The sequence below is a fragment of the Schistocerca serialis genome, chromosome 2, assembly GCF_023864345.2.
Source record: "Schistocerca serialis cubense isolate TAMUIC-IGC-003099 chromosome 2, iqSchSeri2.2, whole genome shotgun sequence".
NCBI classification, from domain to species: Eukaryota; Metazoa; Arthropoda; class Insecta; order Orthoptera; family Acrididae; genus Schistocerca; species Schistocerca serialis.
Genome location: NC_064639.1, coordinates 739,663,419 through 739,686,529, shown reverse-complemented (window position 1 = coordinate 739,686,529; position 23,111 = coordinate 739,663,419). Strand labels below are relative to the sequence as shown.

The window sequence follows — 23,111 nt, the reverse complement described above, 5'->3', positions numbered from 1 at the left end:
GCTTCCAGTCAGTCTTGAAGTGACAGGATTCCTTTTGCATTGACAAGGTACACGAAGAAGCTGTGTTACTGTAATGTGGACAACATTACAAGCTGTTCATCAAGATGGACATAACTGTGTAAGTCTCTAGTTGTCTTGCCCATGAAGTGCTGGAAAGGTGGTGACATCGCACGGTTCAAAAGGCATTAGCACAAATATGTATAGTCAAAATAAAATAGAAATAGTGGTTTTGGTTATACCTTCTGGTACAGTTGGTATATGCTGAGAACCATAGCTGAGGTCTTTGTTGAAGAAAGCTGTCTTTCCATGAATGTGCATAACGAATTCTTCAATATGTGACAGAAGGTAGATGTCAGACATTGTTCTGGCACTAAGCTAATGAAAACCATCTTGAGGGTAGCTCACATTTCTCACATTAGGTTCAATGTGAAGTGGTGATGACCAGCTACTATCTAATGGGTGACAGATACCTTGTGGTTTGTATCTTGAATTTATCTGGTGGTAGCTAATGAGGCATTATGGAAACTGGTCGGCCTGCTGGGACGTCAGTTTGGTGCACCGATGAGTGTTTTGCCAATACTGGAGAGGTAATGGATGGGCGACTTCAGGTAACAGGTGAAGCAGGTCGTTGTGTGGTGAATCGCCATTGATAACTTTGATACCACCTTGGTTACCATGGTGTCAGTGTCCATGATAGACAACTGTGTGGTAAAGTCAGGCATGCATCAATGGCAGTTATCTAGAAGGTGGCCATAAAATAATAAGTCTGCTCCATCAGTCAGTCAGAGCACGTCAGTGAAATAGAATCTACATTTGAATTCACATTGAAGATTGGAGTTGAGATGCAAATAGATATGTCTGTAGGCCTTGATGGAAGATCCTGGAACAGTGTACAGGTGACTGCCATTGGGATTTCATCTTGAAAGATGAAAAGAAGGGTAAACTGAGACATCAACTCCCATATCAATGAAGAGTGGTTTGTTATAAACTGGTAATGGTGGTTGCCCTGGAATCAGCTGCTGTCACTACTGATTTCTGGCAGCATTTTCCCTGTCAGAGAGAGGTTAACACTGCTGGGCTGCAGCTCCTAATTTTTTGTGATACTGGAAGATATTATTTATGGTGGATGAGCACTGGTTTCTGATGGAAGATCATCACAATTGCAACACATTGCTGGAGTGCCAGATTTGTAGGGCTGTGACTTGCTTAGATAGGTCAATTACTTTCATTTTCAGTACTTACAGAGGACTCTACATCCTGGCAGAAGTGGTTGTGACACCTGTGAATGGATATAATTTGACTTAAGAGCCAGATATCCCTCAGGGTATATTTGTTTGTTGCATTGTGTACCAGTGTGCAAAGACATCAATGTAGTTGGGTTGGTGTGTGGTTGCCAAGTTCTTTGGTATGAAACAATTTTTCAAGTCACTTGATGATGGCATTTTTCTCAGGTCTTGTCAGTGTGGGTAAAGTCAAATTGGGTTTCAAACTGCATGAACCACAATACTGGATTGTCGAACCAGAATTGTTCAGGCATGCAATTTAATTTTTCATAAGTGTAATGCAATTTTCCAGCAGGTGTTTCAGTGTCTTGGGGGCACCATATGTCATGTAAAAATACTATTTATTTCGACACAACATACAATTGTTAGTTACAATGCAGAACCATCAAACTGCAAACGATATCTATATATTATTCATTTGTTCAAAGTTCAGGGAAACGTGAATAATCAAAGAATCTACACTGCACATGAAATACGGGGTGAGGCAGTGAAACGGCACGATTTCGATAGTGGTTGTCGGGCGCGGAGGGGGGTTGCGAGAGTGGGGGAAGTGACCTTGGGCGTCTAGAGTGGTGGAAGTTTTAGTAGCCATGGAGCGTTGGTCGAGTGCGCAGCGTGCATATGCCGTAAAGGCATATTACAAAAACGCGGATAGTGTGGTTGGTGCTCAACGCGCCTTTCGTCGTGAATTCAACCTGCCGCCACGGGCTCCCGTGCCATCAAGGAAAGCCATTCTCCTTTGGGTTAAAACCTTTGAAGCTACTGCTAGCACAACAAAGAAAAGAGGCGGCAGCACAAAAACAATCCGGACACCCGAGAACATTAATCGTGTGCGCGAAGCGTTGGGATGAAGTCCGCGAAAATCCGCGAGACGGCACAGCCCAGAACTTGGTCTCAGCAATCGATCAGTAAGACGGATTTTGAAGAGTGACCTTCACTATCATCCATACAAAATTCAGGTAGTGCAAGCCCTTAAACCTAATGACTACAATAACCGTATACGCTTTTGCCAGTCAATGCTTAACGTTATTGAACGAAATGAAGAAAGAGTGCATAACTTATGGATGAGTGATGAAGCCCACTTTCATCTTAGTGGGTACGTAAATAAGCGAAACTTCAGATATTGGTCCTCAGATAACCCGCACGAACTTCATGAAAAACCTCTCCATTCTGAAAAAGTAACAGTCTGGTGCGCAATGTCATCTCGTGGAATCGTGGGGCCCTATTTTTTTGAAGATGAAGATGGCAACACAGTGACGGTAAACTCTGGACGTTATGCTGACATGTTGACCATTTTTGGTCTGCCTGGAATTGATCGACATGATCCAGATGCTGAAACACTCTTCCAGCAAGATGGTGCAACAAGCCATACTGCTAATGTCTCAATGGAATTGCTCAGACTTGCATTTCCACGACGTCTAATCAGCGGGAATGGCGATTTCCCCTGGCCTGCCCGTTCACCAGATCTGACGGCACCAGACTTTTTTCTTTGGGGCTACCTCAAGTGCAAAGTCTTCCAGGAAAATCCACTAAGAACAAAAGAAGACCTGAAGGAGCGAATTCGACAGGAAATTAACAACATTCCAGTACAGATGCTACGAAACGTCATGGGACAATTTCATCTCAGGCTTAGACAATGTGTGCAAAACCAAGGACGACACCTCACTGACACCATATTTAAAAAAATGATTGTTTTTAAGTTAAATCTTTAATTTCCACTCTTGTACTTGAGATCCATGTTCAACTATTATGATTTTACTTGTAAATAAATCTTTGGTGGTTTTACAAAATCGTGCCGTTTCACTGCCTCACCCTGTATAACAGATGATTTACCATCTGCAGGTTATGAAGTTTGTTGTAGATTAAGATTAAAGTGAAGTTTCAGTTATGTAAATGACCAGCATACAGCCACACTTTCACAGAGAAACTGTATCTTGTTTGTAAACCTACTGACACATTCCACACCACAGTGAGATGTCACAAATGTAAGACACTGAATATGTAATGTAACTGATAGTAGCCATGGATATAACATTTACTATTCTCCTGAAATAGTAATCAGCTGCAGAGCTTCACAAGCACTGTGTGTGTATGTGTGTGTGTGTGTGTGTGTGTGTGTGTGTGTGTAAAAGAAAGAAAGAAAGAAACTTTATGAAACTGAGTTTTAAACCTGAGACCTTATGCATTGTAGGTTATTGTATTGAACGGCTCCTTCAGTACTGTTTCACAATTGATCTGGAGAAAACAAGCTTTTAGCTCCTGAGAGGTAGAGTCTACCAATAGGAACTGTACTAAGTAACTCAAGGAGTTAGAGGGATATGTAACTGAAGACTCATTGTTTATGGAGACTGATATTGATTTTCTGACTGATTCCCAAAAAGAATTTAAAGTCATGTGAAGCACCCTGTGATAACTTGGTTTTAGACACAACCTTCTTTATCAAGTTAAGTTTGTATCGTGCTATGATTGTCAGATGTTACAGTAAAACAAACAAATCATTAATCATAGATAATCAAAGAAGAATACTATGCAGCAGAATTATAATCAATGTCAGTCTTAACCTCACACAGAAGTCATGTTAAGGGAAGTGGGAACAGATACACAAAACAAACACTGCAGATGAATTAATTTAATTCAAATTTTTAAGCATGTCCCTACAGCACTTTGAATCTCGATTTTTCTTAGAGCAAACAAATGTAAGATTAAATGAAAGCAGTGCAGGGGATGGGTAACACATGGGTTTAAAGCGTCTTGGGTCAGGATGATAGAGCTGTACCTACTCCAGAGGACAGCTTGTAGTCAACAGTTAAAATTCAATTCACATCAGTACTGTAAAATCCCGAAGTGTATTATCAGAAAAGTGAAACGCTACTATACACAAAAAATAATTAAAAGAACTAAGGATAAGCAAAACACAGTGTGGAGAATTATTAAACAAGACACAAATAAAACAAGTGAATGAAATATTGTCACCAGGTAATATCTCTGTCAGAAATGGTGGCACACGGTGATTATTCACCAGTAGTTTCAGTGATTACTTTCTTACGTGATTGCGAATATAAACAACTATTTACAGAGGCATTAGATTTACTCTGGTATACACAGCTTCCACCATCAATGGGTATTAGTTTCAAAACTACAACTGCTCAGAAGATTGCTGTGATCACTATTTAATATCCTTTTTTGTGTTTTTTGCAAGTTGCTGATATCATCTGCTGTCATGATTGGAGCACTAATAAGCTATCTTTGTAATTAGTCAGTGACTCAAGGCATGTTCCCTGACACACTGAAATATGCAATAGTAGCATCCACCTATGAGAACTGAGATAAGAAAATCACTTTTAATTACTTATCCACTTCACTCTGTCTTGTCTTTTCAATAATCTTTGGAAGAATGGCTTACTATTTAATACCAATTCATTATTTACAGCTTAACTTGTTAACTTTCGTAACATATTCTCTTCAGAGAAAACTATTTGCCTGCTGGTAATGGAAGTAAATTTTACTGTTTGTACACTACATGAAATTATTTGTTCCAGCTACCTAAAAAGCTTAACTGGAATTGACGTGTGGTGAAACCAATTAATACACTTAGTTCAGCATGGTATTCACAGAAAACTACCACACAAAATGCATTATCTTGAAGAGCCGGGTTGTGGCCTGTCGAACTTTTCCATCTTGTTGTATTAGGTACACTGGTGTGAAAAATGAAAGGACAAAAATAACTTTATCATTATGTGTCACTGCCAACTTGCATGGCTCGATGGAACTTGAACCATACATAGAAAGAACTGCTAGAGTGTAGTACAGAAGGTAACTGAAAGAAATATGCAATGAAATGAACAGAAGTGACAATCTTTTTCATGGACATTAAAAAGGCAAAACTTGTTTTTTAATAGGGTGGATGATCATCATGGGCAGCAATGCATGCTCTGCAATGTGCTCCCATGCTGGCCACTAGGTTGGTAAGGAGTTCTTGTGGCAGGACATTCCATTCATCCACCAGTCCAGTTGACAACTGCTGAGCAATCTTTGATGCATGTGGGCGTGCTGCAGTATGTCTCCCCACCGCATCTCACATGTGCTGCATAGGATTCAAGTCGAGAAATGAGCAGCTCGGTCCATTTGCTGACTATCCTCTCATTCCAAGAGCTGCTCCACCTGTGCTGTCTGATGTGCTCATGCACTTTCATCCATAAAAATTAAGTCAGAGCCAAATGCACTCCTGAAATGTTGGACATGGGGAAGGAGTACTGGTTCACAGTAATGATGACTGGTGTGTGTAATTTGTTCAGATATCAAACAATGGAAAACCCAGGATGGAATGTAACAATACGAGAGAAGGAAAGTTGCTACGTGTGTGTGTGTGTGTGTGTGTGTGTGTGTGTGTGTGTGTGTGTGTGTGTGTGTACTGCTGACAAAGGCCTTAATGGCCGAAAGCTTTGTTTGTGTGAATCTTTTTATTTGTTCAAATATTTAGAGATCAGTACACCCAAGCAACATTTTGCCTCCCCACACTATAACACCTAGACCACCAAAATGATCATGTTCAACAGTGTTCCTGGTTGCATTACATCTTCTTAGCCATATGTGGGTACTTCAAAAATCACTACTGAATCTGCTGTCATCCAAAAGGAGCATGCAGCCCCACTTCTCATTGGTTCCATCTCCATCCTCTTAGCACCATCACAAATGGTGCTGCCAATGTATGGGTGTCAGCAGAATGCAACATACTAGTTGCCGGGCAGAGAGACCACCCCTGTTCAATCTCAGTGCCACTGCAGAACTAGATTTTGCATGCCTTGCAGTCCTGTTAAATGTAATTAAAATTGCGCTTGCTATTTGATGTGAGTCCCTCTCGCCTGTAGCACAATGCAGTAGTCATCTGCTGATATAGTTGGGCATGGTCACCCATTTTCTCTCTTTCAGGCAGCAGTCTTGTGGTTAAGAGGACCTGTGGTTCAGAGGAACCGTGCACTCAGTTTCAATAATGGGTTGGCAGACAACTTTCACCACTTTCTGTAATTTGTCTTTGGTTGACATAGTGTCTCTCTGAAGCCACTTGATGAAAGCCTAAGTTGCTTAACAGTCATTGCAAAATACAGAAAATTTATGTTTGTCACCCAATAAATTTTTGGGGCATCTAGTTAGCACAAGTACTGTCCTTACAGATACACAAAATTGTAAGAAGTATAAAATAGAATTGGAGACACTTGAAAGTTTCAGAATATTATTTAGTGGTAAGACAGAGCTTACAAAACCTGATTTTTAGCTGCAAAATATTTCCGGTGGCAGATCTGGATGCTGACCATAATTTATTGATTATGAACTGCAGAACTGAAGAAATTTCAGAAAGGTAATACCTTACAGGAGATGGGATCTGAATAAGTTGAAAGAACCAGGGGTTGTTGAGAGTTTCAGTGGAAGTGCTATGCAATGACTGACTGGAACAGGGGTAATTAATATATGAGGAAACAATGGGTAGCTATAGAGACAAAATAGTGAAGACAACAGAGGATCAAATAGCCAAAAAGACAAGGCCCAGCAGAAATCCATGGGTAATGCATGAGGTATTGAATGTAATTTATGAAAGGAGAAAATATATAAATGTAGCAAATGAAATAGACAAAAGAGATTACAGACATCTAAAAAATGAGATTGACAGGAAGTGAAAACTGGCAAAGCAGGAGAAATGCACGGCTGTAGAAGTATGCTTGACTATGGGAAAGACAGACACAGTATATGGAAAAATTGAATATACCTTTGGAAATAAGGCAAGCACATGCATGAATATTAAGAGCTCAGATGGCATGTCCATACTAAGCAAAGCAGGGAAGGCTGAGAGGCGGAAGAAATACTTGTGGGTCTGTATAAGGGAAACAAACTAGAAAACAACATTATAGGAAGAGAAGAAGCAGATCAAGTTGAGATGAATGATACAATACTGCAAGAAGAATTTGATAGAGCTATAAAAGAAGTTGAAACAAGGCTCTTGGAGTAGATGCCCACCTCTCAGATTTATTGAGGTCCTTGGGAAAGACGAATATAAGTAAACTATTCCAACTAGTATGCAAAATGAACATCAGATTTCAAAATAATGTAATAATTCCTTTTTTAAAGAAGATGGTGCTGAAAGGTGTGAATAATATGTAACAATTAGTTTAATAAGACATGAAGTCATGATTGCAAAATATTGACAGAAAATTGGTAGATGGTGACCTTGGGAAGATCAGTTTGGGCCCTTGAAATTTTGAAGGTAACGGGGATAAAATGCAGGGAGCAAAAGGCTATTTTCTGAAGATGGTAAAATAAAAGGAACAAAAAGTTATCTACAATTTGTACACAATTCAGGCTGCAGTAATGAGTTGAAAGACACGAAGGGGGAGCAGTATTTAAGAAAGGAGAGAGACAGGCTTGTAGTCTGTCCCCGGTGATATTCAGTCTGTACATTGAGCAATGAATAAATGAAACCAAGCAGAAATCTGGAAAGGAAATTAAATTTCAAGGGGAAGAAATAAAATATTTGCTATTTGATATTGTAATTATGTTAGAGATGGCAAATAACTCAGAAGGGCAGTTGAATGGAATGAATAGTGTCTTGAAAAGAGCTTGTGAGATGGATATCAAGGAGTAAAACAAGGGGAATGGAATATAGTGGAATTAAATTAGGTTTTATAGAATAGATTAGGAACTGCGAGGCTAAAAGTATTAGATGAGTTTTACTCTTTGGGAAATTAAATAACTGACGATGGCCAAAGTAGAGAGAATTTAAAGTACAGATTTGCGAAAAAGAGAAATTTGTTAACGCTTAATATAAATTTAAGTGTTAGGAAGTCATTTCTAAAGGTATTTGTATTGAATACCACCTTCTATAGGAGTGAAATCTGAGCAATAAGCAGTTCAGACAATAAGAGAACTGACGTTTTTGAAATGTGGTGTAACAGAAGAATACTGAAGATGGGTAGTGTTAGGTAGAGGAAGATCTGAATTCAATTGGGAGAAAAAGAAATATGTGGTGCAACTTAACTGAAAGAAGGGATTGGTTGGCGGACACATCCTGAGACATAAAGAAATCATCAGTTTGGTAATAGACGGAAGTGAGGGCATAAAAATTGGAGAGGGAGACTGAGGCTTGAATACATCAACCAGGGTCAGATGCATGTAGGGTGCAGTGGTTATGCAGAGCTGAGGAGAATCGACTAGTGTAGAAAACTGTATCAAACTGGACTAAGAACTTCAACAATGACAACAACTGATTTCACAGTTGTTCAATATATTTTTGATGCAATAAGTTTCCCTGAAATACATTCCTACTGTATGTGTTCAGTGAAGAACTTCAGAATTAAGACATGAATAACCCCAGAACTAAGACATGAATACTACAGGAACAACTGTGCGGGGATAGCAAATTTTCATGGAATGAGGAATAAGAAACATCTTTATATAACCTTAAAGACACTGACATTTTCCCCAGTTCTGGCACAGTAGGACATCAGTGCCATGACTGAACTGCAACTGACTGGTGGTTATGGGGTAGATGCAGTTTTAGTGAAAAATTGAGACACTGAAAAGTGAGTATTTTAGCCTGAAGACTACTCTTGAACTTAGAGAAGCATTACGCTGTAGGTGAGAAAGAGTTCTGTGCAGTTGTTTGGGGATCATTAAAATCCTATTATATTTGTTTAGCAGACCATTCACTGTTGTGATGGACCATCATTTCGTAACCCTATGGCGCAGTTGTCCACTGCAGTGGACAGCTGTTAATGTCACTACTTTGACATTTTTAATCAATCCTAAATATCTGCAAATGCATGCTGTCCACTCCAGTAGTTACTCCCTATTGCTGCTGTGCCCTGTGTGAATTTGCAGCCTCAGGATACCAAAAACACCGAAGAAGTGACTTTAACAGCTGTCCACTGTGGTGGACAACAGCATCACAGGGTTAAGGAGGACTGACAAGTGTGAAGGTTCTGTTATGATGCCTTGCTGAAATTGAACTCAGAATACAGAAATATGATGTCACAGCAGCATAGAAAAGTAAACACAATTACACAGACTGTGTTATAAAGTATTTATTGGAGAAACATTCTAACACATCATATTCCATTCATCTTCATATTAACAAATTTTGCTATGGAACTAAGTGTGGGTAGCTTACTCCTCAGCTGAAAACCTTTAAACAATTAGAGGGGGAAAAACACATCAAAGCAAAATTTCAGTTAAGCCTCTCTGACATCTGATCATCTAGGCTTTTTAAAGTAATTCATTTCAGTTTGTTTGTGACAAGCAGTCCAGAAGTATTTTCATCCATCTCTGACATCTGATCACTTGGGATTTTTGCAAGCCATTGGCAGAATGCACATCAAATGAATTTGCAATTGCGAATAAGGACTACCATCAGCTGTAGAATGGAATGATGACAATGAAAATGTGTGCCGGTTCGAGACTCGAACCCTGATTTCCAATTTATCACGTGTGGTCGCCTTACCATTTGGCTATCATTGCACGAGTCATGGCCAGACCCAAACCTCAATATATTCTCGTACAGGTCAGATGTTGTACTTGAAAGTTGCTTGCCCGGTATCGGAAGATAAATATGATATTGTAGTGCCTGTGTTATTCTGATTACAATGCAAAGTTCCTTTGGGCATGCATGCAAGTCCAAAGAAACAGCCACTGTGGTACCTACTGCAACCTACATCCTTCTGAATCTGCTTAGTGTATTCATCTCTTGGTCTCCCTCTACGATTTTTACCCTCCACGCTGCCCTCCAGTACTAAATTTGTGATCCCTTGATGCCTCAGAACATGTCCTACTAACCGATCCCTTCTTCTAGTCTAGTTGTGCCACAAACACCTCCCCAATCCTATTCAGTACCTCCTCATTCGTTATGTGATCTTCCCATCTAATCTTCAGCATTCTTCTGTAGCACCACATTTCAAAAGCTTCTATTCTCTTCTTGTCCAAACTATTTATCATCCATGTTTCACTTCCATACATGGCTACACTCCATACAAATACTCTCAGAAACGACTTCCTGACAATTAAATCTATACCCGATGTTAACAAATTTCTCTTCTTCAGAAACGCTTTCCTTGCCATTGCCAGTCTACATTTTATATCCTCTCTACTTCGACCATCATCAGTTATTTTGCTCCCCAAATAGCAAAACTCCTTTACTGCTTTAAGTATCTCATTTCCTAATCTAATTCCCTCATCATCACCCGACTTAATTCGACTACATTCCATTATCCCCATTTTGCTTTGTTGATGTTCATCTTATATCCTCCTTTTAAGACACTGTCCATTTCGTTCAACTGCTCTTCCAAGTCCTTTGCTGCCTCTGACAGAATTACAATGTCATCAGCGAACCTTAAAGTTTTTATTTCTTCTCCATGGATTTTAATACCTACTCCGAATTATTCTTTTGTTTCCTTTACTGCTTGCTCAATATACAGCTTGAATAACATCGGGGAGAGGCTACAAATCTGCCTCACTCCCTTCCCAACTGCTGCTTCCCTTTCATGCCCTTTGACTCTTATAACTGCCATCTGGTTTCTGTACAAATTGTAAATAGCCTTTTGCTCCCTGTATTTTACTCCTGCCACCTTCGGAATTTGAAAGAGAGTATTCCAGTCAACATTGTCAAAAGCTTTCTCCAAGTCTACAAATGCTAGAAACGTAGGTTTGCCTTTTCTTAATCTAGCTTCTAAGATAAGTCGTAGGGTCAGTATTGCCTCACGTGTCCCCATATTTCTACGGAATCCTAGCTGATCTTCCCCAAGGTCGGCTTCTACCAGTTTTTCCATTCGTCTGTAAAGAAATCGCGTTAGTATTTTGCAGCCATGACTTATTAAACTGATAGTTCGGTAATTTTCACATCTGTCAACCCCTGCTTTCTTTGGGATTGGAATTATTATATTCTTCTTGAAGTCTGAGGGTATTTCACCTGTCTCATACATTTTGCTCACCAGATGGTAGAGTTTTGTCAGGACTGGCTCTCCCAAGGCTGTCAGTAGTTCTAATGGAATTTTGTCTACTCCCAGGGCCTTGTTTCGACTCAGGTCTTTCAGTGCTCTGTCAAACTCTTCACACAGTATCGTATCTCCCATTTCATCTTCATCTACATCCTCTTCCATTTCCATAATATTGTCCTCAAGTACATCGCCCTTGTATAGACCCTCTATATACTCCTTCCACCTTTCTGCTTTCCCTTCTTTGCTTAGAACTGGGTTTCCATCTGAGCTCTTGATATTCATACAAGTGGCTCTCTTTTCTCCAAAGGTCTCTTTAATTTTCCTGTAGGCAGAATCTATCTTACTCCTAATGAGATAAGCCTCTATATCCTTAAATTTGTCCTCTAGCCATCCCTGCTTAGTCATTTTGCACTTCCTGTCGATCTCATTTTTGAGACGTTTGTTTCATTTTTGCCTGCTTCATTTACTGCATTTTTATATTTTCTCCTTTCGTCAATTAAATTCAATATTTCTTCTGTCACCCAAGGATTTCTACTAGCCCTCGTCTTTTTACCTACTTGATCCTCTGCCACCTTCACTACTTCATCCCTCAAAGCTACCCATTCTTCTTCTACTGTATTTCTTTCCCCCATTCTTGTCAATTGTCCCCTTTGCTCTCCCTGAAACTCTTTACAGCCTCTGGTTTAGTCAGTTTATCCAGGTCCCATCTGCTTAAATTCCCACCTTTTTGCAGTTTCTTCAGTTTTAATCTACAGTTCATAACCAATAGATTGTGGTCAGAGTCCACATCTGCCCCTGGAAATGTCTTACAATTTAAAACCTGGTTCCTAAATCTCTGTCTTACCATTATATAATCTATCTGATACCTTTTAGTATCTCCAGGGTTCTTCCATGTATACAACCTTCTTTGATGATTCTTGAACCAAGTGTTAGCTATGATTAAATTATGCTCTGTGCAAAATTCTACCAGGCGGCTTCCTCTTTCATTTCTTGCCCCCAATCCATATTCGCCTAGTACGTTTCCTTCTCTCCCTTTTCATACTACCGAATTCCAGTCACCCATGACTATTAAATTTTCATCTCCCTTCACTATCTGAATAATTTCTTTTATTTCATCATACATTTCTTCAATTTCTTCGTCATCTGCAGAGCTAGTTGGCATATAGACTTGTACTACTGTCGTAGGCATGGGCTTCATGTCTATCTAGGCCACAACAATGCGTTCGCTGTGCTGTTTGTAGTAGCTTACCCGCATTCCTTTTGTTTTATTCATTATTAAACCTACTCCTGCATTACCCCTATTTGATTTTGTATTTATAACCCTGTATTCACCTGACCAATAGTCTTGTTCCTCCTGCCACCAAACTTCACTAATTCCCACTATATCCAACTTTAACCTATCCATTTCCCTTTTTAAATTTTCTAACCTACCTGCCTGATTAAGGGATCTGACATTCCACGCTCCGATCTGTAGAACGCCAGTTTTCTTTCTCCTGATAACGATGTCCTCCTGAGTAGTCCCTGCCCAGAGATCCGAATGGGGGACTATTTTACCTCCGGAATATTTTACCCAAGAGGACGACATCATCATTTATTCATACAGTAAAGCTGCATGCCCTCAGGAAAAATTACGGCCGTAGTTTCCCCTTGCTTTCAGCCGTTCGCAGTACCAGCACAGCAAGGCCGTTTTGGTTAGTGTTACAAGGCCAGATCAGTCCATCATCCAGACTGTTGGCCCTGCAACTACTGAAAAGGCTGCTGCCCCTCTTCAGGAACCACACGTTTGTCTGGCCTCTCTACAGATACCCCTCCGTCGTGGTTGCACCTACGGTACGGCTATCTGTATCGCTGAGGCACGCAAGCCTCCCCACCAACGGCAAGGTCTATGGTTCATGGGGGGGATTTCCTATTTATCGCATGTATTCACCTTACCATTTGACTATCCAATGATGAGTCACGGCCAGACAAAACATTCATATGTTGTCAACCAAGCATCTACGACCTGTACTCGTACATCCACTATGTATATTCGCATACAGGTCAAACGTTGTACTTGAATGTTGCTTGCCCGGTATTGGTAGATAGATACGATAAGCAGGAAATCTGTCTTTGAGTGTCTGGCACAAATTTTCATTGTCGTCATTCCACTCTACAGCTAATGGTAGTCCTTATTTGCAGTTCCGAATTCATTTGATATGTTTTGTAACAGCTGTGGTCGCCGCAGTGCCTGTTCTTTTGGACTTGCATGCGATAAGTGGGAAATCTGTGTTTGAGTTCTGGTCCGGCACAAATTTTCAATGTCGTCATTCCATTCTACAGCTGATGGTTGTCCTTATTTGCAATTTTGAATTCATTTGATGTGTTTTGTAATGGCTGTGGTCACTGCAGTGCCTGTTACTTTGAACATGCATGCATGTCCAAAGGAACTTTGCATCGTAATCAGAACAACACAGGCATGGCTATATCGTATTAACAGAATTAGACATGGGTATCATTAACAAAATCGCAACTAATTTGTGTGAAACTATGTATGCCATGGTAAGAAATGACAATGATGGAAGAATGTACCTTACTTTCTCATAGTTCAATTGATACTAAACTCCATATCAAATAGCTCCATTCCACATGACTTAAATTGGCCTCTCAGGGAAGCTGCAAAGGTCAACAAACTGAATTTGATGAGTTACGGATTGACTATCTTACCTGCTACATTTTCACTAAAACCTCCAGAAGGTATTGTTCCTTGTGGAAGACGTAAATCTGAAACACTGTAGCCACTGGTGCCCTCAATACTTATCTTCTCACATTAAATACCTATCATCATTCCACAACCGCAATACCAGATCGGATACGTGTAGCATCTTGGCTGTACCTTTACATAACACAAAATCTTTCTCCGTGTCATTCTCCATCTCAGCCATAAGACTATGGAACGAGCTCCCCTGTGATCTGCGTCTTATCCAGAACCACTCAACATTCAAGAGGGAACTCAAGACTTACATATTAGGGACGGTATAGCCACCATTGTTGTGCCCCTCTCATCTCTTTCTTTCTCCTCTCCATCATAGCTTCGAATTTTACCACTCTATTTCTCTTCCTCTAACCTATCTACCTCTTCTATATCTCTTTCACCCCATTCTATCGTCTTACGACTCTGCTTGATGAGAATAACTCACAAGCTGCAAGAATATAACGAGAAAATCCCCAACTAGCAATAGGACTGACATTCATAAAAGAAAAATATGTTTACTTTCATATACATAGTCACTACTATTATTATTATTCTTGATTGTTATAATTATTTTTTTATTGTTATAATTATCATTGTACTACGTTTATAATCTCTATTTTTTTCTTTAACATAAATACTGTATAACATGTTATATGTCCTTAACGTTCTGTAGAAACTGAAATTTGTTGAATCTGAGTATGCCTGGTTAGGTGTAAGAGAGGGCCTGAAGGCCCTAATCTTGCCAGGTAAAATAAATGCATAAATAAATAAATAAATAAATAAATAAAATGAAGTTCAGTGATTACTTTCTGATGTAACAGCACAGATATCTCATTTTGGCTGTAAATCACTTCAGTTCTAAAAGGCTACTGATGATGTTTGTAACAAATCAGACCTATAAATTAAAAACATAGTTTAATGCTATTTGTTTACTGCTCTGTAAAATATTGCATCAGACACAATGCAGCGCCACTCTGTATGCTGTTCTCGGGCACGGGACAAGTTAGTTGTTGTTCGTCAACTAGAAAGTGCCTTGACGACTGTCAAGTGATTAGAAGGTAACTGTAAATGGGTGTGTTTGGAGGCCTACTGAGAATTGTGTGTCAAAAGTACCCCAAATACTACCCACTCCTATGGATACTGTCTCTTCTGCAGGAAATACAAGGTCTATCACTATTTGTCCATTGGACTGTGAGTGGCAAGTCAGTGATAGATCTGGACATCCTACACAGCAGATCAGGGGAGACAGGGAGAACTTAGGGTGCTACACCAATCCCAACAAGTTCCAGTTGCTGTCTTCCACTGAAACTGAAGCTGAGCCAGTGAGACTCACTACATCTGCTGGAAAAAGCATTGTTTCCTGTGTTGAGGAGGCAGACACAAATCTTTGGCAGTCCAAATGTAAACCAAATAATGGTACCCTTAGGGAAATGGTACCAAGGGGATGAGAAGGAACACCATGTACATCCAGTTTATATGCTTGGGAGCACATTCAGTATGGTGAAGAGTCTATTCTGGCAGCCAATGGGGAAACAGGGTGTTACCAACTGCAGAATGTGGCACACATTGAGAAAGAACAATGCCTGTTATTTGGTTCTGAGATCATACTGGGATCATTTCAGCAACTGGCAGAGAAGGCTGATAACACCAGGGGTGCTTGTGGAGTTTCAGTGAAGCTCACAATCTACATGATTGTCCTGAAAACAGATTGCGGCTCTGTGGTTCTGAGTCAAGTGGAAAGCTTGAACCAGAGACTGTGAAGGTTCTGCAATAAACTGGGCTCTGACTTCCAACATAGGATTGTGAACTGTAAGGTCCCCCTATGTGAAGCAGGTGAGCACTACACATCAGGGGTTGCTATCCCAGTAGTTGACTGTGTATGGGGTGCACACAGTGATTTTTTAATTTAGGTGACTCTCCATCCAGTCCAAATAATGGTAGCTAAAGGAGACCTGAAAGTATTAGTGTAAGATCCAAAGAAATCCCCCGCCCCCCACAGGCAAGAGCATTAAAATCCTAGTTGTTAATTGCTGAAGCACTCACACAGGTTGCTGAAGTTTGAAGCGCTCCTAAAACACTGTGAAGCTCACATAATACTAAATATAGAAAGCTGGTTAAAACATGAGGTTGACAGCAGGGAGATTTTTGGAGAAAATTTAAGAGCATATATTGAAAGGATAGGCTAATGCAAAATGAAGGTAAGTAGTTGTCGCAGTAGACAAGAAAATCAAATCCACTGAGATAGAAATTTAAGCTGCATGTGAGATTGTTTGGTCAAGACCAAATATCAAGAGTGGGCATTGTAATAGGATCATTCAGTCAGTTACCAGATTCATCTCCTGATTTATCTGAAAACTTTAAACGAAACCTCAATTTGCATTTGTGTAAATTCCCTGATCATACTGTAATCATCAGAAGAGACATTCATCATCCAACAACTAATGGGGTAATTACAGCTTCAATACTGGTAGGTATGACAAGGTATCCTGTGAAATATTACTGAATGCCTTATCTGAAGACTACCTACAACAGATCCATGGTCCAGTCACATTAATGTGACGACTGCCTACGTTTGACGTCAACATGCAATAACCATCACACGTAGCAGGTGGGAACACTAGCTGTTGATAGGACATAAAGCATTCGGTGGCGGGATGCAGTGTATCACTGTTTTCTCATTGTGAGAGCAATACCACAGATTATGTGTGATTCAGCATGGTGTAAAATCCAGGATGGAATAATGACAATATTATGAAAAATGTTGTTACTACTCACCACATAGTGAGATGCTGAGTTGCAGATAGGCACAACAAAAAGATTGTCAAACAGAGCTTTTGGCCAAACAGGCCTTCGTCCGAATAGACAAAACACACACACACACACACACACACACACACACACACACCTACCTCTTCTCTCTCTCTCTCTCTCTCTCTCTCTCTCTCTCTCTCATATGAACACACCTCTCACACACATGACCGATGTGTGTGTGAGTTGCATTTGCATGAGTGTGGGTGTGTATGTATGTTGTCTGAGATCTCACAGCAGGCCATCTCCTCATTTCAGAGTTGATCCAATTAAGGAGTTAAAGCAACAATACACCTAGTCGAGAGAGCACTTCTTTGGCCTAAGATAAAAGGGTTGCTGAAGTTTCATCCAGCAATGGAATGTTGTAAGTGGAATGGAATGAGTCGCCTCTTCACTTGGCACTTTTGCTCCACCAAACCATCACGCCCTCATGGATATTGTTGGACCAGTACCACCATCAGAAGGCAGTAAGGACTGGCTGATGGTAGTAGACAGCGTTTCGCAATGGCCAGAAGCTCTCCTAATGGAGACACTCTTTAATGGATGTATCATGTGATCAGGTATACCAACATTTGTAACCGTAGATCAAGGCCAACAATTCAAATCTCATATATTCAAAGAACTAGGAACATTCATAGAAATGCCCGGGATTTGGACAAATGCCTACTGTCCCTCAGCAAAAGTTCTAGTATAGTGCTCACACCATCAGTTAAAGGACATCCTCAGATATTAAACTTCTGAAGAGTGGACAGATACTCTACCAGTAGTCTTGATTGCCATGTGAGGTATTGTCAAAGGTTCCCTGAATGCAAAAACTGTTTATTCAAGCTATAAACAAATATTATGTCTACCAGGAGAATTTTTGATACGTTTCCAATATTTAAGTATCTGACTTAGTCCAGTACACAACTCTGCATGTTCCAGCCTTCAGTACTAAAGGAAAATGGTGCCAAATATCCACTCATTTTTCAAGACTTATTTATAAGTCAGTGTGTCTAACAGTATTATGATGCAAGCCACACATCATTGTAGCCACCATATGACAGCTCCTTTAAATCCCTCAGATGCACATCAACATGCACGATTATCCTACCTGTATCTTGATATGAGGTTTAAAAATAGCTTTTACTGCAGTGAAGGCTATACCCACGAACTAAGGACAGATACAATACACCATCTGTGCACGACACTGCGGAGATGTCAGTACCACAAACTTCTTTCATCAGCAGTGCTGGAGCGGTCTGACCCTACTTCTGTGGGGATATGTTCATCTACATCTACATATATACTCTGTGAGCCACTGTATGGTGTGTGGCAGATGATATCATGTACAACTATTAGTCATTTCCTTTCCTATTCCACTAACAGACAAAGTGAAGGAAAAATGTGCCTCTGTACAAGCCCCAATTTCCCATATTTTATCTTAATGATCCTTGTGTGAAATGTATGATGGCGACTGTGTGATCGTTCTGCAGTCAGCTTCAAATGCCAGTTCTCTCAATTTTCCCAATAGTGTTCCGTGAAAAGAATGTTGCCTTCCCTCCAGGGATTCCCATTTGGGTTCTGAAGCATCTCTGTAACACTTGCATGTTGTTTGAAGCTACTGGTAATGAATCTAGCAACCCATCTCTGAATTGCTTCAATGTCTTCCTTTAATTCGACCTGGTGTGGATACCAAACACTGGAGCAGTACTCAAGAATTGTAGCAGGTTGAGGCCATGTAAAAAGTGAACTGTTGACCTTCAACTATGTGTCGAAATTGGTAACATGTTTAAATGTTCTAGAAGTTTCCAATATCTGCTCGCTTTGTAAAGTTTAGAAAACATAGGTTTTGTTTAAACTTTATCACTCTCCAGTCAGGAGAGAGATCTGCTTTTTGTGCCTCTTACATCATGTTTACAAAATAAAAATGCTTTCTGTTTTAATTTTTGGGATTTTTTTGTACTCTTTCTTGCTTCACAACTGCAATAATAATAATAATAATAATATGAAAAGAATAGTTGCTACACAGCTTATAGTGGAGATGCTGAGTCGCAGATAGTCACTACAAAAAGACTGTCTCAAAATAAGCTTTCGGCCAACAAGGCCTTTGCCAAAAATAAATGACAGACACACGCTCACACAAACACAAATGCAACTCACAGACACTACTAATAGTGTGGCTTCAGAGACTGTGATCATGTGCGTGAGAGTTGCGTTTGTATGTTTGCGTCTGTCATCTGTTTTTGACAAAGGCCTTGTCGGCTGAAAACGTATTTTGTGACAGTCTTTTTGTTGTGCCTATCTGCGACTCAGCATCTCTGCTACATGGTGAGTAGCAACTATCCTTTTCATAATATGTAATAAAAACCATGTATTTACCTCAAGCTAAGCTCTCATGTTTGCTCTGCCACACTTCCAGGACATGTACAACTTTACAGTTAATACAAGCACAACAGACAAAAAATTAGCCACTTGCAGGATACCATGCTAATACCTTGTAACACTGCCTCTAACTGTGATAACGTCATCAGTTCGTGAGCAAGAGAATCCACGTTTCTTCAGGCATGCCATATATAGCTGAAGGCCCTAATTGAATATTACGCGCTGAGGAACTCCCTAATTGCTCAGGTGTTGATTGCTACATTTCATCCACTTCCAAATAGCACCAGACATTTCCTTTGCATGCAAGATTAGCTGATTTAGCAACCCAGTCAAGGCATAGTAGGGCACCTGGTTGTTCATCAACCCAGGTATGTATCTGTGAACATTGCTGTTGTCATTTTGGGAAACTGTGTTCGTAGTATATTTGTCATGAAGACCTAGAAGAAAGGGCAGCATTTAGCCACCAATAAGGTGTAAATAAAAATCCTAGTTCATGTTCATAGTAATGTGAATGATACGAGAAACTCTCCAAAAATGCAGAACTGTGTCTGGCATGTACACCCTACATACATAGTGGATTATACCCCTCATTGGACGAGTGGTACACTCAACACCTTGCATCATTTGAAACAAGGCAAAATTGTGAATTTTCAGACCACACTACATGCCTCTGTTCAACTATTAGATTGGTGTCTAAGTTCTTAGCATTTTTCCATAAGTTTAATAACTGCAACAGATACACATAACGCGGGCTTTAGTCATCTATCACATATTCTTCACTATAACAACAGTCTGCAAATGCTGATTCCGTGACAGTAGAAATCTTGGTTTTCAGGTGAAGAACTCTTGGACCCATGTTTGAAAAGCATTTTCATCCAGAAATATTGTTGCTTGGAGGTTTATTGATAGACAACAGAAAAGGTGAAAAACTGAGGGAGGAAGATTAGGTGAATAAGGTGGGTGCGGAATGACTTCCCAAACCAACTCCTGTTCGGTATTTCTTTTTTGTTAGTCTAGCAGAATGCAGACTGATGTTACCATGCAGTAACATCACTTCATGTAGTCTTCCTGGGTGTTATTCTTCGACTGCATCTGCAAGACGTCTCAGTTCTTGATAATAAGGAAGCAATACATAGTACACCATACCGTCGCTGTTCCGCCAGATGCATAACTTTTTTTTGCTGATGTGAACAGGTCTTCGTATGGGAAACTGTTGCTTTATTTGAGCTCAGCCATTCCTTTCTTTTCCTTATGTTAGCATAAAGACACCATTTCTCATCACTAGTAACAATGCAGGATAGGAATGGTTGGCTTGGTCATAAGCCAATTGGTGATGAGCAAGCATATGGCCACATGCTGATTTTTGTGATTTTGGGTTAGAGCATGTGGTACCCGCCGATTTTTGAACCTTCCCCCTTGCATGCAAATGTCATGCGATGGTGGAACGATCACAGTTCGACATGTTTGCCAGTTCTCGAGTACACTGGTGTGGATCATGGTGGATTAATATGTTTATACGATATTCATCAAACAGCGAATGTCTTTCCGAATATGGAGAGCCACTAATGTCAAAATGATCCTCCTTAAAATGATAAAACCATTTTATTGCCGTGCGCTCTCCTTTGGCATGATCCCCATACACAGAGCAAATGTTTCAGACTGCCTCATCTGCAGCTACCACTCTGTTGAACTCAAACAGAAGAATTTGTTGGAAATATTCTGATTTCTCCATTGGGCACTCCATTTGCTGGATCACAGCTCCCCTCACTGTCTCCAGATGACTAAATCGCAATATGTAAACTCAAATAGCAATAGTAAACTACAAATATAAACTGAAAATTGATAAATAAACCTATATCAACTGGAATTTTAACATGCAAAACAAAAATGCTGTGAACTGCTGCTACAACCTAATATTTTACAGAATCTGTGTTATGAGCTGGAAACATCACTTGCATGCAGTTCCTTGGCAGCATTGGTCACAAACTGGTTAAGATGGACCTACATTCGCTGACAGCATGAGTTCCAGGCAGGTTTGAAATCAGTTGTCATTCACGAGACATGACTCTTCTCTGGTCTCAATCTTTTAATATCTTGGTATGACAATTGTTTTCATACCAGATTACATGGCTGAGAGTGGTATACGATTCTCTGTAGATCTGTTGAACGGTCCATCTTGATACACAAACAAATCAGATCACATCATTTGCGATGTGGTCATGAGTGTGTCCAGACATGATAGTGCATTTTTGCCATTCTGTCATATCTCCACTTTGACTTATCTTATTGCGCAGATTCCATACAACTGACTGGCACATACAAACCACTTCACTGCAGTTACTTACCTCGGTGATGAAAGGCCACATGACAACATGGTACACAATCTGCAGCATTCCAAAGCAACCACTGTATCCTATTAAGGGGTATCTATTATTTTGTCCAGTGAATTTATAATTGTTTAACTAACAATGGAACTAACATATGATGAACCATATTTTGTGTTATGTGTATTTTAAAAGAATTAAACTCTTGTAATGTGACTGAAGTTTACAACAAAATGACAATGTAAAATATGATATAACACACGTGAGCCTCAGTGGGTGTGTGCGTGTGTGTGTGCGTGCGTGTGTGTGTGTGTGTGTGTGTGTGTGTAAACTGCTATTAAATTGATGCGTGCTTACATTTGCTGCCTGAAAGGTGCTATTCAGAATGTGGGCAGAATGAAACTTGCATCAACTCTTGGGGCTTGGGGGAGCTGGTGTTTTACAAATTGTTCGTTTTTCCTTTTTTAAAGACTGGTTTTACATGCATATAATGTCTGCCACACTACTTTTACGAATTCTTTAACCTCGTAACATTTATGAGATTTTGTTTTCTTTCGTATTACAGGTCAGGTGATCTCTGTTTGTACTACCTTTGCAATGAAGATAATGAGAAGCCCGTTATGCGACACATCCCATGGTACCAAGATAATAGCCGTATGATCTCAGCCATGTGTTTTGATCCTTCAGGCTCATGGCTGCTTGTTGCAAGTTTGTATTTATTTTCCATATTCACTACATAATTATACAATCATTTTGGGCTGTTGTAAATTATGTTTTTCACACACTTCTGTGATTATAATTACAGAATACTTTCTGCTGGGTAGACTCGTGGAAGCCTTAGAAATTATCTTAAGTTACATTTCACCAATTGGGAAAGAATTATGATATGTTAAAATGTAAAATACTAAAGATCACAAAATGTGAAAGTAATGTTATATAAACAAGAGAATATAGAATTTATATATATCGGGTAATCCATCTCATTATCTGGGGAAAAGATGAGACAAGAAGTGCTGCGAAAACTTTCGTAAAAGTAATACTAGTTGACAAATTCACTTAGAACTCCAAGCCATGTTAATTGTTAATTGGACGTAATAAATGGCTGTTCATGCATGATTCTGTTGTCTGTAGGGACGTTGCAATGTCGAACGTCTCCAGCAAAATGCAGTGAGACCTGCAGAGGATCAATTATTGGTGCTGGGGTTGGCAGTTGAATCTGAAGATAAATAACAATAATGGCTTGCTTATAAATACTGTTCATTTGTTAATAGTCTTGATCACAATTAAAAGAAATTGTGATCTGCAGAGTAACTGCTTCATTTGAGTAACAACTATCTTCAGATATGTGGAAATAAGCAGAAAATTGCCTTTTGGTTTATGTGAATTTTAGTAACTTTAAAAAAATGGCAATTAGCAAATTATAAATTTTTAATTGCAATTGAGACTTTTAAAAATTTCAACAATTAATGTAGTTCACTGTGTCTCCTTCACCTGATGGATGATATCCGGTCTTACAAAGTGTTTGTTTACACTGCTGGCGACAAATCACTGGAAACCATATAAAATATGAGCATTGCAATTACTACGTAAACCAAACTGTAGAAAAGCATGTGCCATGCTGAGT

At 39.7% G+C, this 23,111-nt stretch overlaps 1 protein-coding gene across 1 annotated transcript in view; it reads left to right on the top strand.

Annotated features, from left to right (window-relative positions):
• Positions 1–23,111, top strand: part of LOC126457939 (uncharacterized) — a 422,121-nt gene that overhangs the window by 10,426 nt on the left and 388,584 nt on the right. Inside the window, exon 2 of the mRNA XM_050094658.1 lies at positions 22,053–22,195. Within this exon, the coding sequence (XP_049950615.1) occupies positions 22,053–22,195 (143 nt within the window). The remainder of the gene's footprint in view (positions 1–22,052; positions 22,196–23,111) is intronic.